The 16,439-nt window shown below is 43.9% G+C and overlaps 1 protein-coding gene across 2 annotated transcripts; it reads left to right on the top strand.

Moving 5' to 3' along the window:
- The first annotated feature begins 27 nt into the window (after nucleotides 1–27).
- ZFP36L2 (ZFP36 like 2 zinc finger CCCH-type) lies at nucleotides 28–6,986 on the top strand. 2 transcript variants are annotated; one of them, XM_088147521.1, is made up of 2 exons: nucleotides 28–2,154; nucleotides 3,390–6,986. In XM_088147521.1, the coding sequence occupies exon 2, from the start codon at nucleotides 3,411–3,413 to the stop codon at nucleotides 4,950–4,952; it is 1,542 nt and encodes a 513-aa protein (XP_088003647.1). In that variant the 5' UTR covers nucleotides 28–2,154; nucleotides 3,390–3,410; the 3' UTR covers nucleotides 4,953–6,986. The 2 variants fall into 2 exon arrangements, with proteins under 2 accessions (XP_088003647.1, XP_088003642.1); XM_088147516.1 differs by lacking the exon at nucleotides 28–2,154 and adding an exon at nucleotides 2,161–2,799.
- Nucleotides 6,987–16,439: the final 9,453 nt, after the last annotated feature.

Below are 16,439 nucleotides of genomic sequence, written 5' to 3'. Positions count from 1 at the left end.
AACTCGGGCTCTTTTTTTCGCACTTGCTGCGCGTTAGCGGCCGCCCGCTGGGGAACGCTCGCACATCGGCTAGCGAAGCCCTCCGAGACTGACCTTTCACTTGCCTCGGAGACGGCCTGGAGGACGTTTATCTGCGCAGCCATTTAGCGACAGGAGTTACTTGAAAGGTGCCCTCCCCTCCCCTCCCCTCCCGACAGGAACGACGCGCGCCCGCCGGGTCAGCGCCTGCTCGGCCAGAGGGAGAACCCAGGCCGGGAGCACCGGGGCGAGGCGGGAAGGAAGAGACGCTAGGCAGCCAGTGGTCGTGGTAGGAGAGGCGAAGGTGCAAAGCCCAGGTCCCAGCGACTCTTGAAGTCGGCACGGCTTTGCCACCGAGATGCCCTGGATTTGGAGGGCTTCGCCGCTACTCTTTCTCCAAAAGCAGACCCTGGGAAGGACGGTCCAACGGCTGCGTTTGCAAACTGGAGGGGAGATGGGACTCTCCCTCCGTCCCCCCCCCCCCCCCCGCTTACCGAGAGCGGCGGCCTGCCCGGCATTTAGCAAAACGCAAGACTATCAAACTACGCTCATCAGTTCCATGGGGGCGCGGGGGGGGGGGGGCGAAGGAGAACAAGCCTTACTTTCCTTCCACCGTTTTAGGCCGTTTGCCCAGTCGAACTACGCCTGGTTTCTAAATATACAGTATTCGCTTAGGATATGGCTAGTTGTGCAAAGAGGTGGGCGTTGGAAGATTGATCTTGCTTTTCCTGCAAGAAGGGGCGTTTTGTTTGACTGATCTTCCGCAAAAGAACCGGAGCGGCGCAGGTGCGTACGGGTGGCTCCTACAGGGCACGGCGGGCAGGCGGGTTCTTCAGTTCGCCGCTTACGCTTGGAAGGGCGAGCTGCGACGCTGCTTAAAGAGAGCGTGTCTTAACTCGGTGGAAATGTCCCCAGCGCTGCTCCTCCGACTAAATCCAGCATATTGTTCGTTTGACTCTAATAAACATGCACAGGTCTCCGCCGGCAAATTACAAGCGACCGGCGTGGATTCATTAATTGGGCAGAGAACTGAGAAATGAAGAACTTGGGAGGGGAAAGAAGGGCCAATTAGTGCGCCAGCCTCCAGCCTCCTTCTGGCGGACGCCCAAATCTCAAGGGGCGGGGCTGGCGATGGCGAGCGCGGCTCCGCAGCTGTATGGCGTCAGCCCGCCCCACCTCCCCGCTCCTCGCCAGGCGCAGCGGCGTGCTTTGTCGGGCTGAGCGCAGAGCTCGGAGCTGTGTGTCAAAGGATAGAGAGCTGGCTTGGCCAATCGCATCACAAGACCTTGAGTGGCTGCCAAGTCTGCGAAGCGAACGGTAGTGGGGCGGTTGCACGGAAAGGGAGGGGGATCGCCCTCTTGGGAGGGAAGACGAGCCCCGCGGAAGGGGGGGGCGCTCTTCCCCCGTCGTCGGCGCGCCAACCTTAACACGCCCTTGCGGGCAGCGGTGGAACTCCTGTCCCACCAGTTGGCCCGACCGGATTCGTTTCCAAAACCCGTGGTGTGACACCAGGCTCCTCGGAGGGAGAAAGAGGAGGAGTTGCGGGGCGTCCCATTTGACTCGCAGAGGCCTTGAAGTTTCTCCTGCCCCCCTGCGAACTTCCCAAGCGACCCAGCAGGGGTGTGAAACGGCCTGCACATCCCCACGCCGGCCTGTGTTTACTTGAGAACTTCCGAGCTGTGCGAGGACTTCGGGCAAAGAGGGAAAGAGCTGCTCTTTCTCTGCGCGTCACCTCTGCCAAGGGTTGCAGTTGTCTGACTACACCGCCCATCTCCCCACACTAAATGATGTAAGACGACTGTGCTACAATACTGAACCTAGAGAAGATCGCTGTTCGTAGATCTCTGGGTCTTTGCTAACTTTTGGATTTAAAAGGACTAATTCGTAAATATCCACAGGATCGCACGTCAATCCAGCCAAGTCCTGCCCTGTAGTTTTCTTTTCCACCGGCTTTCTGCGCTGTCTGGCTTAGCAGGTGCAACAGCCACGCTGTACTCTCGAGCGAGCCGCGTTTGTACTTTGCCAGTGGTTAACCTCATGGGAGTTTCCTGAGCACATGGCGTTATTACAGCTCTTGTGGGAACCAAGCCGCCACTTATATTAAGTCTTTTGTAGGCTGAAGTGCATTGTGCAAAAGTAAGTAAGCTTCACACGATGTCTGCCCTAAAACATTTTCTACCGAGAGAAGTAGCTACACACGCCGACACCATACATTGCAGCGCGTATAGAGAACAGTGGTTTCTCTATGCGAGTCAACAAGCTTTCAGCGCGTGCCTAGTACAGCAAGGACTGAACGGGGGGGAGGCCGCTCCGCGCAGCCTTCGTACGCGGTAACTACATAGGCTTCCCACCTCTCGGAGGCACTTCGAGAAAATTGGCGGCGCCCAATGAGAGCGCGTAGACTGCAAAGGGCGGGGCTAAGCTGGGAGGGTGGGGAATCGCTGGGTGGTGTTGCTGGGAGACCCCGGCCGGGTCAGTGTTCCGTCCCTCCCCGCTGTTATCCCGGCATTTATATATGGGGCGTGTGCAGCTGCTGCGAAGTTCCAGCAGTCTAGATAGCTGCAGCTTTGGTTGAGTCTGTCTTCTCCCACCTCTCTGGGAAACTGATGAGATTAATTCCGATCTCAAGCAGTTAGCCCTTTCCTATTCAGTCGTGGCGCATCCAAAGCTTCCGAGGAAAGTGGGATCTTTCGGTCCTTCCTGCATTTCCGACCATTACAGGATCTAGAAATGTCTACAACACTTTTATCTGCCTTCTACGACATCGACTTCTTCTGCAAGGTAAGAGATGAGTTCGTAGGGTTTTTTTCAAGGAGGCGGTCGGAATAGTTCTTAAAACTTCTTGCAGGAATTTTCCAAGCCTGCATTCCCGGATAAGTGTACCTAGGACTGAGCTCGTTTGAACTCGGGACTATATTTTTTAATGATTTTGTAGAGGGAGAAACTGCAAGATCTGTTGCGTTTTGCAAGAAATTTCGAGGGAAGGTAAAACTTTGACGGACAACAAGCAACTTTTTTGCTTACTTCAGCGTGCGTGTGTAGTGGGTGTGTTTTAAAATAAAAAGGCAGATACAGCGAGCCTCATACTCGGTACGGCAGGCTCCAGCTGTATTGAATCGGAACTTTTAAAGTGCATTGATTCGAGTGGGTGGTGCTGCAGACCACCCCTCGAAAAGTTTTAAATTGGTTGCAATGGGAGGGAGCCTTGACAACGTGGATCAGCGGCTGAAGCTAGTGGGAAAAGGCCCTGGCAGTTCGAGCGCTCGTAGGGCGTACTGAAAATTGGCAAGCCCTCTTCCAAGATTTGGGAGTCAAGGTGCACGTTTTTCCGTTCTAATTTCCCTTCCCCCCCCCCTTTTTCCGCTTCCCAGACCGAAAAATCCTTGAGCAGCATGCTGGACAAGAAGGCAGTGGGGAGCCCTGTGGGCACTTCTCCCAGCTCCAACTTCACGCCGGGCTTTCTGCGAAGGCACTCGACCAGCAATCTTCAGGCTCTGGCTAACGGCAACGTCAAGTTCCCGAATGCCTCGCTGTCCGCGCCCTCTAACTTCGGGAGCCTGAAGGAGCCTGGCACCGGGGCAGGCGGCGGCAGTACCAGCAGCAGCAGCCCCACCACCGCCTTGCTGAACAAGGAAAACAAGTTCCGAGACAGGTCTCTCAGCGAGAATGGCGAACGAAGCCAACACCTCATGCAACAGCTGCAGCAGCAGCAGCAGCAAGTGGTGGTTGTGGCAGCGGCTTCGGCGGGAAAGGGCGGCGGCGGCGGCGGCGGAAACGGGGGAGGAGGAGGCGGGGGAAGCGGCGGAGGGGGAGCGCCGATCAACTCCACGCGCTACAAGACGGAGCTCTGCCGGCCGTTCGAGGAGAGCGGCGCCTGCAAGTACGGCGAAAAGTGCCAGTTCGCCCACGGCTTCCACGAGCTGCGCAGCTTGACCCGCCACCCCAAGTACAAGACGGAGCTGTGCCGCACTTTTCACACCATCGGCTTCTGCCCGTACGGGCCTCGCTGCCACTTCATCCACAACGCGGACGAGCGCCGCCCAGCGCCCGCCAGCGGCAGCGCTAACCCCCCAGCAGCCCAGCAGCAGCCGCCCCCGCCTCCTCTCCAGCCCAACCCTCCGCCGCACGGCAGCCACCCCCCGCACCACCACCTCTCCCTGCACCCGCCGCATGCGGGCAGCACCGGGGACCTCCGCGCCTTCGCGCCCTCTGCCCGGGACCACCCGCTGGGGCCTGGCGGCGGCAATGGCACCAACGGCAGCAACAGCAGCTTCGGTATCCCGCACCCCCGAGGGGGAGGAGAGAGGCCCAAGCTCCACCACAGTCTTAGTTTCTCCGGCTTCTCCAACCACCAGCACCACCACCACCACCACGGCGGGGCTGTGGCGCAGGGCGGGCTGGAGGCGGCGGCGGCGGCGGCGGCGGCGGCCCTGCTCCTGGAAAGCCCCGGCGGCTCCCGCACCCCGCCGCCGCCGGCTTCGGGCGGTTCCTACTGCGACGACTTGGTCGCGTCGTCCTGCGCCAACAACGCCTTCGCCTTCTCGGCCGGCCAGGAGCTGGGCAGCCTCATCGCGCCCCTCACCCTCCACGCGCCGCCCCCGCCGCCGCCCCCCGCGGCTCAGCAGGGCTGCTTCGCCAACGCGGCGGCTTTCTACCGCTGCCATCAGCAGCAGGGCGCTGCGGGGGGCGGAGGGAGCTGCTGCCCGCCGCCCGGCCCTCCCGCCTCCCCGCCCTTCAGCTTCCAGCCTTTGCGCCGCCTCTCCGAGTCGCCCGTCTTCGACGCCCCTCCGAGCCCTCCGGATTCTCTCTCCGACCGAGAGAGTTACCTGAGCGGCTCCCTCAGCTCCGGCAGCCTCAGCGGATCCGAGTCCCCCAGCCTGGACTCGGGCAGGCGCCTGCCGATTTTCAGCCGCCTCTCGATCTCCGATGACTAAGGAGGCCGGAGGAGGAGAGGCCCTTTGAAGCTCTCGGTTTTGGGGGTCCTGTTCCCCTGCACAGTCCCGGTGGGGCAGTTCCTCCCTGCCCTTTATTTCCTGTCTTAACTTCCCTTCCTATTCACCAGGAGCGGAAACTAGCCAAGCTCGCACAGACTATTTTTGTTGCTTCATTTCTTTTTCAGTGTGTGCTGTTCTTTTGTTTTTGAGTTAAAAAAAAAAATCCTTTGATTGCTGAGCAAATTCAGAAAGGAGAAAGAAAGCAAAAGAAACTTTTTTCTTTTATCAAGAGATGAACAAAAATCAATTTGTGGAAGAGCAACTGATGTCATCAAAAGAACAATTTTTTTTTAATCTAAAGACTTTGGAAGGATGGGATTTCCTTTTTTTCCCCCTCCCCTGCGTGCCCCCCCCACTAGTTTAATGTGCTCCACCAGCAACAGCCATTCCATTTTCAAGTGTGTGTGGGGAGGATACAAAGGGTGAAAGAGTATTTAGCAAACAAATCTAGCCAATCGTTACTCCCTGAGGAATCAGCAATCAATCTGGAGGCCCATGAACTCTGCATTCCAGGTCCCTTCAGATCTATATACAACAACAACAACAAAGAGTAAAAGAAGAGTGGAATTTGTTGCCTTTCAATCAAATCTGAAGTAAATATACTAAACGTATAAGCTTTTTTAAAAAAAAAATCCAACATCCTGCCAAGAATATGCCTTGATAACACTCTAGTTTTTTATATATCTATATATATTATAACATGCTAAAACTTCCATTCCAAAGTTTAATATTGGTTCCATTGCCACCACTTAGTGGATGTTTGGCTTAGAACAATTTTTGTTGCTTTATTTGGAAGCATTCAACTGAGTTTAGTTTGTAATTGTTGACGAATAACTGCTGATTTTTTAATTTTTTTAGCTGAGTTGATTGCGCAAGTCACTGCACAACTCAATATGAACCTATTTAACTTATTTATTATCTTGTGAAAAGTATGCATTGGTAATTTGTTCATACTGTATTTATCGGGTATGATGAAAAGCAATAGATATATATTCTTTTATTATGTTTAAATTATGATTGCCATTATTAATCGGCAAAATGTGGAGTGTGTTCTTTTCACAGTAATATATGCCTTTTTGTAACTTCACTTGGTTATTTTATTGTAAATGAGTAAAATTCTTAATTTAAGAGATTGTATGTAATATTTATTTCATTAATTTCTTTCCTTGTTTACGTAAATTGAAAAATTGCATTGGCTTTTTTTTTTATAGAAATCTGACTCAATGCTGTGGAAGTAGTTTGAGAAATTTCAATGGTTTTTTTTTTAAGAATGTACAATGGTTGTAACCCGTCCAAGCTTAAACTTACTTCACAATCAATCCAAATTTAAAGTGGCAAACCTAATTCAGACTTAAAATTAACCAAAATGTATTCCTGTTGCCTAACTTCACCAATCACACTGTGATAGTTTCAGAGAGTATGTAGCAATAAAAGGGGTGGGGGTGGGGAGGGTCCCAGTATTATGTCTCACAGTGCCTTTTGTAAGGGTCCATGCTTGCCTTAAAATCTTCCTCAACCAAACAAGTATTTTACTTAATGCTTGAGAATTTGAATGTAGGGCTGGGTTTTTAACTACAAGAAATTGTACCACTCGTTTTTATTATGGAGGCCACCTTTTGGATCCGAACTTCTTTTGTGTACAAGATCATATCTTTATTAAAGTTCCAACACATGTAACTTTTTCTTGTGTAGGAAGTCAGGAGTTATCCAAATCTTTCCTCTGGGTGATGAATGAATGAGCAGTATCTTTTTTTAATGTACATAGGTACAGGTTCAGCACTATGTACTCTTTGGACTACTTTAACAGAAGTATGTTTTGAATGTAACTAGAAGATAAGTCAACTTGAGTTGTAATATATTTTGGAGAGTCAGTTCACTACAAATTTGAAGTGTGAGACTGTAAACTTTGTACTGTAAATGTTTTGTAGTTCTCCCAATAAAACTTTTGAGGAAAAAAATTCCCAAGCTATTAAAGCCATGTCTACAAGGTGGTGCTTCTTTATTAGCTTTCCCCTATCAACATGGTATCTAGCTACAGATTAACCTAATTTTGCGCTGCAAAATTGCTCCATTTCTGCAGACATGACTGGAAGCCTGCCAAAGGCAATAAACTCTTCCAGAAGGTTCCAAAGTACTGCTGCAAAAAGACACACAATCCTATATACAGAGGGAGGGAGGGAGGGAAGAAGATAGCATTTCTTTGTATATACTCATTCCCCCAGAGATTTCTTGTTTACAGATTAGAAGGAAATAGTAAAGAAGTGTAATACAAGAACAGAAATGGCTCATCCTAGCTCTTGGGTTTTTTTCTAATGGACTGCAACCTTGGTTGCATCAGAGGATTGTTCTCGCTATATATCTACATCAATGTTTTTCAAAGTTGGCAACTTCTAAGGTGTGTGGGCTTCAATTCCCAGAATTCCCCAGCTAGCATAGGAGTTGAAGTCCATATATCCTAAAGTTGCCAAGTTTGTAAAACATTGATCTCTATCATCTGAGACATAATGCCAGGGACATGCTCACCATTGCCCACCCCCAGGAAGAGCCCCATACATACTATTTGTGGCCTGTCTCTGGCTGCCTTTTCCATGATCTTACTATTCCCATTTTTCTCACTGGTACAGCATAGTCTCGGGTATAGAATCATGCTTTAAAGCAGGGTCCCCCAAAGTGGTCAATATTACCCCTCACGGTTGATGGAACTATCCATTATTATTCATAGCACTATTAAAGTAGTTTTAAGTTATTTTCATTCAGTGTTTGGTGGATGATGAACAATCTGAAACTTCGTGAAGGGGTCGATGAGCTGAAGAGTTTAGGGACCCCTGCTTTAAAGGTTTGTATCTTAAAACTAAGTCCTGCATATGAAAGGGAATACGGTAACTTGATGTGTAGAAAGTATGTATCTTTTAAAGCCTCCATATTTAAGTAGTGCCAAAGAGAATTAACTTGTTCTGGGACCTTGACCCAAGTAATATTTGTTATGCAAGCTTTAATTTGTGAGCTGCTTTGAACTGGTAGCATCTTCTCATGTGGCTGTGTGGAGGTCTATAAACATGCATCAGTCCTTGTCTAGATAAATATTTATTTCCTCCCGATCATAGATGTTTTAGTTTTGATTATTATTAAAAGTTATGGTTAATACAACTTCCCTGGGCTGTAAGGTTGACTTCTACAAATACTTGCTAGAATGCAACACTGCTACCACGTGCTCTGTATGTCAGCAAAGCTTGCACTGACTTAGTATTGAAACATTCATAGGTTATCTGCACAAAGTCCACAGAGTCAGTTCCCATTATTTCACTCACATCTCAGTGGTGGTTTTTTTTTTGTTTTTTTGTTTTGGCTGCAGTTTCTACAGATAAGTGGTGACTGATCGATCAATGGTTTTTATGGGAACTTTGTTAGGAAAGCAAAACCTGCTGAGAAAGCGGGGGAAAAAAACTTTAACCTGATGTGTTGGTAGTATTTGTCAGTCTAGAAATGGCTGCCCTTGCTTGTACCTTTGAACGTTCTCCAACATACATATTTGTAAAACTCATGTAGTTATCTCTTAAAGCAGTGTTGTCCAAACTTGGCCACTTTAAGATGAGTGGACTTCAACTCCCAGAATTCCCCAGCCAGCCATGCTGGCTGGGGAATTCTGGGAATTGAAGTCCACTCATCTTAAAGTGGCCAAGTTTGGACAACACTGTCTTAAAGGCCAGTGTGGCCTGTGCCTACCAAGCTGGAACACAATTAGCCATTCAGCATGGCAGGTTTGCTACTGCGATGTGACCACACTTTGAATCTGGTTTTCACACCTATCTGAAATTTGCAAAGTCATGCCTCTATTGCTTATGTGCCCAGTACATTAAGCTTCTTCAGTTAATACATAGCTTATGTTCTTCTCATATTAAACTTTGAATTTATATTTACGAAAGGGTTCCCTAACCTGGAGTCCTCTAGATGTGCTGGCCCTGGCTCCCATAATCCCCAGTCACTTGACTTTGTTCATGAGATTATAGGAATTAAAGAGAGGGAACCAAATTGGGGAAGGCTACTTTACAGCAACCATACAAAATTATTGTTGTAACATAAACAGAGGATGAAAAATCAGTCTGGTCTAGTGGTTAAGGCACCAGGCCAGAAAGCATGAGATTGTGAGTTCGAGTCCTGCCTTAGGCATGAAAGCTGGCTGGGTGACTTTGGCCAGTCACTCTCTCTCAACCCAATTTACCTTACAGGGTTGTTGCTGTGGGGAAAATAGGAGGAGGAAGGAGTATTAGGTATGTTCACCACCTTGAGTTATTTATAAAAATGATAGAAGTGGGATCAAAAAATCTAAAAAGAAAAAGTACCAAGACTTAACACTTACTGGAAGTCTTGCAAGATTGAAGGTCCTGATTTGATACCAGGCTGGCATCTTAAGCATGATATTACATTTTAAAAAAATATTTAAACATTTTTAACTTTTCTTCCCCACCCCCCCAAAAAAGGAGGAAGTAAGAAATGATGCTGAAGTATATTATCTCTTATCTTTCACTCTTTTCTTGTCCTTTACTCATGAACTGGCTTTGGGTGTGAATTATAGCAGTACAGTTCAGCATTTCCTGATTGTCTGAAAAGCAACTGTTTCATATTACATTCTAACACTCAGTTATTTTCATTCTGTGCTAAAACAAACCTAACTGGTCAGCAGCTTAAGGTATCTTTTGAACTAATTCTATTTTTAATCATTTATTGTGTAAATAATCTTCCTTCCTTCCTTCCTTCCTTCCTTCCTTCCTTCCTTCCTTCCTTCCTTCCTTCCTTCCTTCCTTCCTTCCTTCCTTCATTCCTGCCTTCCTTCCTTCCTTCCCCCCCCCACACACACACTAAATCTCAGAATGTGTGTGTGTATCTATATATCTATATCTGTCTGTCTGTCTGTCTGTCTGTCTGTCTGTCTGTCTGTCTATCTATCTATCTATCTATCTATCTATCTATCTATCTATCTATCTATCTATCTATCTATCTATCTAGCAGATAGATAGATAGATAGATAGATAGATAGATAGATAGATAGATAGATAGATAGATAGATAGATAGATAGATAGATAGATAGATAGATAGATATCTGGGGGTTGCTGACAGACAGATCTGTCACCAACCCCCAGATAGACAGATAGAGTGATAGATAAATATTCAATTCCACTTATATCTTCCACTAAGTATATTTGGAAAAATGTTTTCAGAAAGTTCCCATGTTATTATATGCAACTCCCCCTCCCCGCAAATCTCTTGGGCAATGAAAGTTGCACACACCTGGTGTGTATATGCAAACTTTCTGCCATACATCTTTTGAATGTTGGTCAAAAGGAACTCCTTGCTGTCCTTTAGCTTGGAGCTTAAAGGCAAGAGGGAAGCTCCCACTGATCTTCTAAGCTCAGAGGGGTTCCATTCTAAGCAGGAGTAGTACCTGATTTTTGGAGAGTAATTGGAAAAGGCTAACAAATGTTGTGGAGATACTGTATTATTATTGTTGGTCGCACAGTCAGCCAGTTGTTTAGACTGGATTTGGCATTTTTATCCATCTATTGAGTCCTTCCCAAAGACCTGGGAGAGGCAGATGTTGTTGTTTGATGGTGTTAAAAGTATCATCGCAGAATGTAAACTGTTCCAAGTAAAGCTGCCTTTTGCAACTGACTGATGGTGATTTTGTCAAGGCCGATGGTCTTCATGTGGTGTTCTGGGATCGTACCCAAGGCACCTATTGCTATTAATACTATCTTTACTTTCTTTTGCCACAGTCAATCTATTTCTATTTGCAGGTCTTTGTATTTTGTGGTTTTCTCCAGTTCTCTTCTCTTCTGCTGTCTCCAGATATTGCAATGTCCACTATCCAGACTTTTTTGTCTTTCTTACCAACAATTGTCAAGTCTGGGATGTTATGTGGCAGGTGCTTGTCTGTTTGAATTGTTGTTGTTGTTGTTATTATTATTATTATTTTATAGCAGAGTAGGACATATTTTGGGGTTGGAGACACATTTGGTAGTTTGAGAAGATGTGGGTGCACTCATAAAATTAGTGCTGTGGAAGGGTTGCCTACGTATGACATGCTTACCATGAAGGGTGTGGCCAGTTACACTGACCAGAAGACAAACTAACTCCAAGGTGATGGCTTCTTTGTCCAGTCCAAAAACATTCCTGAAAATAAATATGATGCTAATGGTAATTTGCTTTGCATGTTTAATTTTCATACCACAAAAAGTTAACAATGGAGTCTGATCATAATAATGCCTGCAGGCCCACATAGGCTTTCCTCTGGAGTAGAAAACATATTATTCTTGAACAGCATTATGATCTTTGTGTCCTTGGCAGATGGCTGTCTATCAGAAACAAGGTAAAATTAAGAGGATTCATCCATTGGGTCAGAAATGTGGAGAAAACTATCCTCCACGAAGACTGTAAAGCTAGCACAGTTTGGACTGAAGTTTTCTGCCTTTAAAGCCGAGGGATTGTCCAAGCTTGAGTTAAAACAGTACATAATGCTCATTGGAGAGGCACTAAAAATATTAGATCTCTTCTATAACTTGCCTTACATCGCATAGCCTAGAAATGGTTATTGTACTGTGTTCCAGTTTCTTCTTTCCACTTCTTTCACATGAAGGTAAGTGGTTTGAAGTATGCCGGTCTTGGAAAAGCATGTTCAACTTCCTTTTTCAAGCAAGCATGAAAAGGAAACACAACTAAAATCAGATATGCTTCTTTTCTCCTTTCAGACTTAAAGAAGAAGGAGAAAAAAAAACAACTGAATGCAGCCAAACCTCATTTCATGGAAAGTCTTTTGCTTTGTGTTTTGGCTAATCTGACACATTGGCCAGACTTCGTGCTGAAGTTGTATTAGTTTGTTCTATCTTAAGTGCTGAAAACTTGGAATGCAGCAGCTGTGTTGGATCTTGGCGAACTATTTGTGAATTGCAGAACTCGGCTTTAAAAAATACTAAATACATCTCTGTAAAAGTTCCTGAGCAGAAACTTTACAGTAGATAGAAGGCAAATAGTCCTCTGGCCTTCTGTCATAACAGGGTGGCCTCAGTTTACATCTGGACCAAAGAACAAGCAACTGTAGCCCTTAAAATGTTTAAGTTTTAGCTAGTGATTTTAAATAATGAATTATAGACTCAGCATTAAAACTGAAAATCCAGCCTGTTTTATTCTGGCAGGTCTATGTACTTTCCTCTTATAATCAAATTAAAATACAAAACATTTAGGTTCATATTTTTCTGTATAATTGTTACCTAAAGCCATACAATTGCCATATAGTGATTCAGACCATTTTTTTTTAGATTTTTTATCTTGCCTTTATTATTTTTATAAATAACTCAAGGTGGTGAACATATCTAATACTGCTTCCTCCTCCTATTTTCCCCACAACAACAACCCTGTGAGGTGAGGTGAGTTGGGCTGAGAGAGAGTGACTGGCCCAAAGTCACCCAGCTGGCTTTCATGCCTAAGGCAGCCCCTGCCCCCCCCAAGGCAGATTCAGACCATTACTCTGAATGACAACAAAGATCTGATCAACAAATCAAAGATCAACAAATGCTCTTGTTTTTCATTCCTTGAAAGATGATAAGATTATTCTTGGGCTTGTCTACTTCTGCTCTTCAGTCTAGCTCAGTTGCTTTCATTTTTAAGTGTTAACAGTTTAGTGCTCTTTTTAATTTTAGCTTATTGATTGTTGGAAACTAATTGCATTTTAGTATTTGAATATAATGCAAATGGTATATGAGCATTCAGAGGAATTATTTAAGGAGTGGGCAAAGCTGTCCCATAGGATATGATGACCTGTGGATTTTTCCTGGTATTTGTGTTTGTTAAATGTCATACTCCATGAAAGAAAGACTGTGCATCAGTGTATATTTGATTCTACCTTTTACATAAGCTTAACAAATTCACACTGTCAGGAAATGGGTCCTTCAATCCATCTAGATTAATGTTGTCTTACAGGCAATAACTGGAAATAGTTCTTTAGGATTTCACACTGGACTCTCAGTTCTATATGGAGTTGATTAATTGATTGATTGATTGATTGAAGTACCACCAAATTGTTTTTTATTCCTAGCAGCCACATAGATAGATTTTCTTCATGATGATCTGTCCCTAACCTGTTTTTTCAGGTCTTCCAACTGTGCATTCATCGCCACTATAACTGAGTCCATCCACCTCGCTGCTGGTCATCCTCTTCTCCTCTTTCCTTCCACCTTTCCCAGTAACATGTTTCTGATAACTGAGCAGCCTGAGCGCAAGGTCTTCCAAGATGGCTATGCCTGATGTTGAGAAATTGAAATACATATTTTTCAGTGGGTAAATCTGGGAACCCCAGCTCCAGTGACCTCAACCTACTCAACCGTGGTCGATCTCAAAAAAAGCAAAGTAAGTTCAGATATGGTTAATACCTCAGTGGAAACCACCAGGAAATGTCAGATTTATACACTAGATGAAGAAGTTGAAAAAACTTCCTGAAAGAAGGCAGTGGGAAGCTGCTTCCATATTGTTGCAAAATGCATGTGTCCAAGTAGCCACTGAGACAGCACAAAGAGCTCATTCTTTGGAACCCAGACAGTATTTTAATATTTTGACTAAAATATTCAGGGGATGGATTTCAGCAAAGGTGTTCAAGGCCTAAAATGTGATTTGATATTAGGTATGGACTGCATGAAAAAAAAAAAACCCAATGAATGCTTAATCCAGATTAGACAGAATTGCTTCTTGTAGATCAAAATGAGATGTATTGCAAATACAATTAACTTCAATTCCTCCCTCTCACATTTCTTTTAAAAATTCTAATAAGCCAGCAGACTGTTAACAACACTGGACTACTCTGCAGATTACAATTCATCATTCTTCTTCTCCTCTTCCACACCAAATGGGTATAATAGTGCTGGATACCTTCCAAGCCTAGCATCATTCATAGTATCTTAGCCATCGGTTTGATTTTTATAGTAATTTTATTGAAAGTTACAATTAAAAAGACAAAAAATAATACAAACTAAAAAAAAAAATAAAAAGAAAGAATAGAAAGTGCAGAAATGAAAAAATAGAAAGAAAAATAGAAAAGAAAGAAAAAAATAAGAATATAGTAAAGGGGGAAAAAAAGAAATATATAAAGAAATGACTTCCTCCTTCATCACAAATATAAACAATTTTAATAACTTATCACCTTCTCTTAAAATCCCATATCCCATCTCTTATCTATAAATAAATCCTTAAAGCCTTGTCATTCAGTCCTGATCAGTAAAAGCCCATTAAGGGTTACAAGAGATAACAACATATCTATTTTAACCTTGATCAAATAAACCACCTTTATAGTCCTTCCTTTTACTTTTAACAATCTTGATCTTTAGTCCCTTCAAATAATGTCCTAGAACTTGATTTCTTTTCATTTTTTCTTTGTCACTTTTCACAAAATTCATCACAGCTTTAACAAGTCTCTTTTGTAAAACCAATATAGGAAAATTATCCAGGTCACTCTCTTGGTTTGTTATTTGTACATCCCTTTTAATTATTAAGACATCAGCTGGTTTCTTTTGTATGTACAATGTAGCATCTTTTTCCATACCATTCTTGTAGCCTGTCATTTTTAAATCCACTTTCAGATCAGTCTCAATCTTGTCAGGTAAAATGTGTTCGTCTTTCATAACACATTTTAAACACAGTCTATTTACAGAGGCAGACACTCTTAAAGTTAACTTCTAGGTCCATTGTTCAAAAATATTCCCAATGTGTCCAGTGTTAAAATATTTTGCTTCATTCTGTATTAGTAAGTCCAATTTAAGTGTTTTTCTCCTTTAATTGTAATCTTTAGTTTCCTCTAGTGTCCAAGCTTCAAAGTCTCATCCTCTCATGTTTGTTTTAATAGAATTCAAAACAAAAGCATTTTGCCATGGGAAGGATTCTTTATAATTAATTCTAAAATCTTATTTCAAATCCATCTTAGTCTATTTATAACTTTCCAAAATCAAAGTTCAAATCAACCTTTTTCTGTTTATTCCAAAAGGGTGTTTTAAGTCCTTAAACATATATTTAAAACTTCTTTCACTAAGGATTGAAGGAAACTCACCTGGTGCTGTAAAACTTGTCAATCCAAAGATTGCTAATAGCTGAAAAGCAGTTAACAAGCAATTTCCAAAAGTGATTAAAAAAGGAGGTATGCGAACCCAGTGTCTTTTTGAAGGTGCCGACCGTGTTTTGAGCAAAAAGGTGGCTATTCCCTTGTCTCCCAGAGCTCTAAACCTTTCAGAGACTGCTATTTTGCAGTCTTCTTGCAAGGAGGAACTGTATGGAGCACTTGTGGGCAATCTCAAGTCCTCTCCTTGTCTGGAGAGGAATTACAAAGAGCCAGTCTACTAAAAGCAGAGCTGTTTTCAGTTCACCATTTCTTTCCCGGAAGTCACCATCAGTTTGATTTTTAAACCATGAATATATGAATATACATGAATAAAACTATGATGGACTTCATCTCTAAGTGTTGGCAGGAAAACTTGTGAAAAAAGTTTAGAAATTCAAAGAAATCATTTTTAAAAAGAGGACCTGAGGTAGAAATACTATAAAGTCCTTCCTTGTGTTTTGAGAAGACTCATTACTGCTCAGTCATGGCTACAAGCCTCTCAGGAAATTCCTTATGTTTTATTTCAATTTACAGGGAGGGAATTGTAGGCTGCTTAGAGTGCATGATTTTTTTTTCAAAAGACCTAATAATAAATTAGACTTATGTGCAATTTAGATCATTTGGAACTATTCTCATTAATGTAATTTTCATTTCTGATGGTAGTAAAGGCTCATCAACTTAATAAATGACACTTCTTCTGTTAAAAAAACATAGAAAGAAGTCTAGTTGTCAAAGGAAAGGACCTAGGATAGACTTCTCCCTAATATTAGAGAATTTTAAGAAATGTTTGAAACCGTTCAGCTTTGGTGGGAGAAGAAAAGGGTAAATTTGGTTGGAGTTGAGCATCTCTGTCTTTAAGACCATATGATAAGAGAAACTGCATTAAGCTATTCTAATGTTAATAGTTGGGGAACACTACTGTAAGGAATACAGCAGCCAGGGATTGAATTTCAGAATAAACACAGCTTGTGCCCTGTTGCAGGGAGTCTAAGTAAAAGAACACAGTGAAATAGGTCAGGGTCAGGGACACCTGAGACATTTTCTTCACAAACTATAGTGACTTCCTGAAATTTTCTTGGACGCACCAATACAGTTTGCTTTGCATTATACAGAATTGGTTTCTTCCATTATGTTTTTCAATTTCCCAGTCTAGTCTGCAGCCCTGGGCTTCTGAAATGGTCCCCCATCCACGTACTAACCAAGCTTAGCTTTCTAGATCTGGAAAGTCAGCTAACTGCTATTACCTGGGTGGGCAAAGGCAAAATACTTCAACAGTAGCCAAAAGTCCACAGTT

The sequence above is a fragment of the Python bivittatus genome, unplaced genomic scaffold (genome assembly GCF_059951505.1).
Source record: "Python bivittatus isolate LINGU-HERP-01145 unplaced genomic scaffold, Pbiv_v1 ctg000020_np1212, whole genome shotgun sequence".
Taxonomy (NCBI): Eukaryota; Metazoa; Chordata; class Lepidosauria; order Squamata; family Pythonidae; genus Python; species Python bivittatus.
The sequence above is the reverse complement of the archived record's forward strand: the minus strand, read 5'-3'. Positions and strand labels throughout refer to the sequence as shown.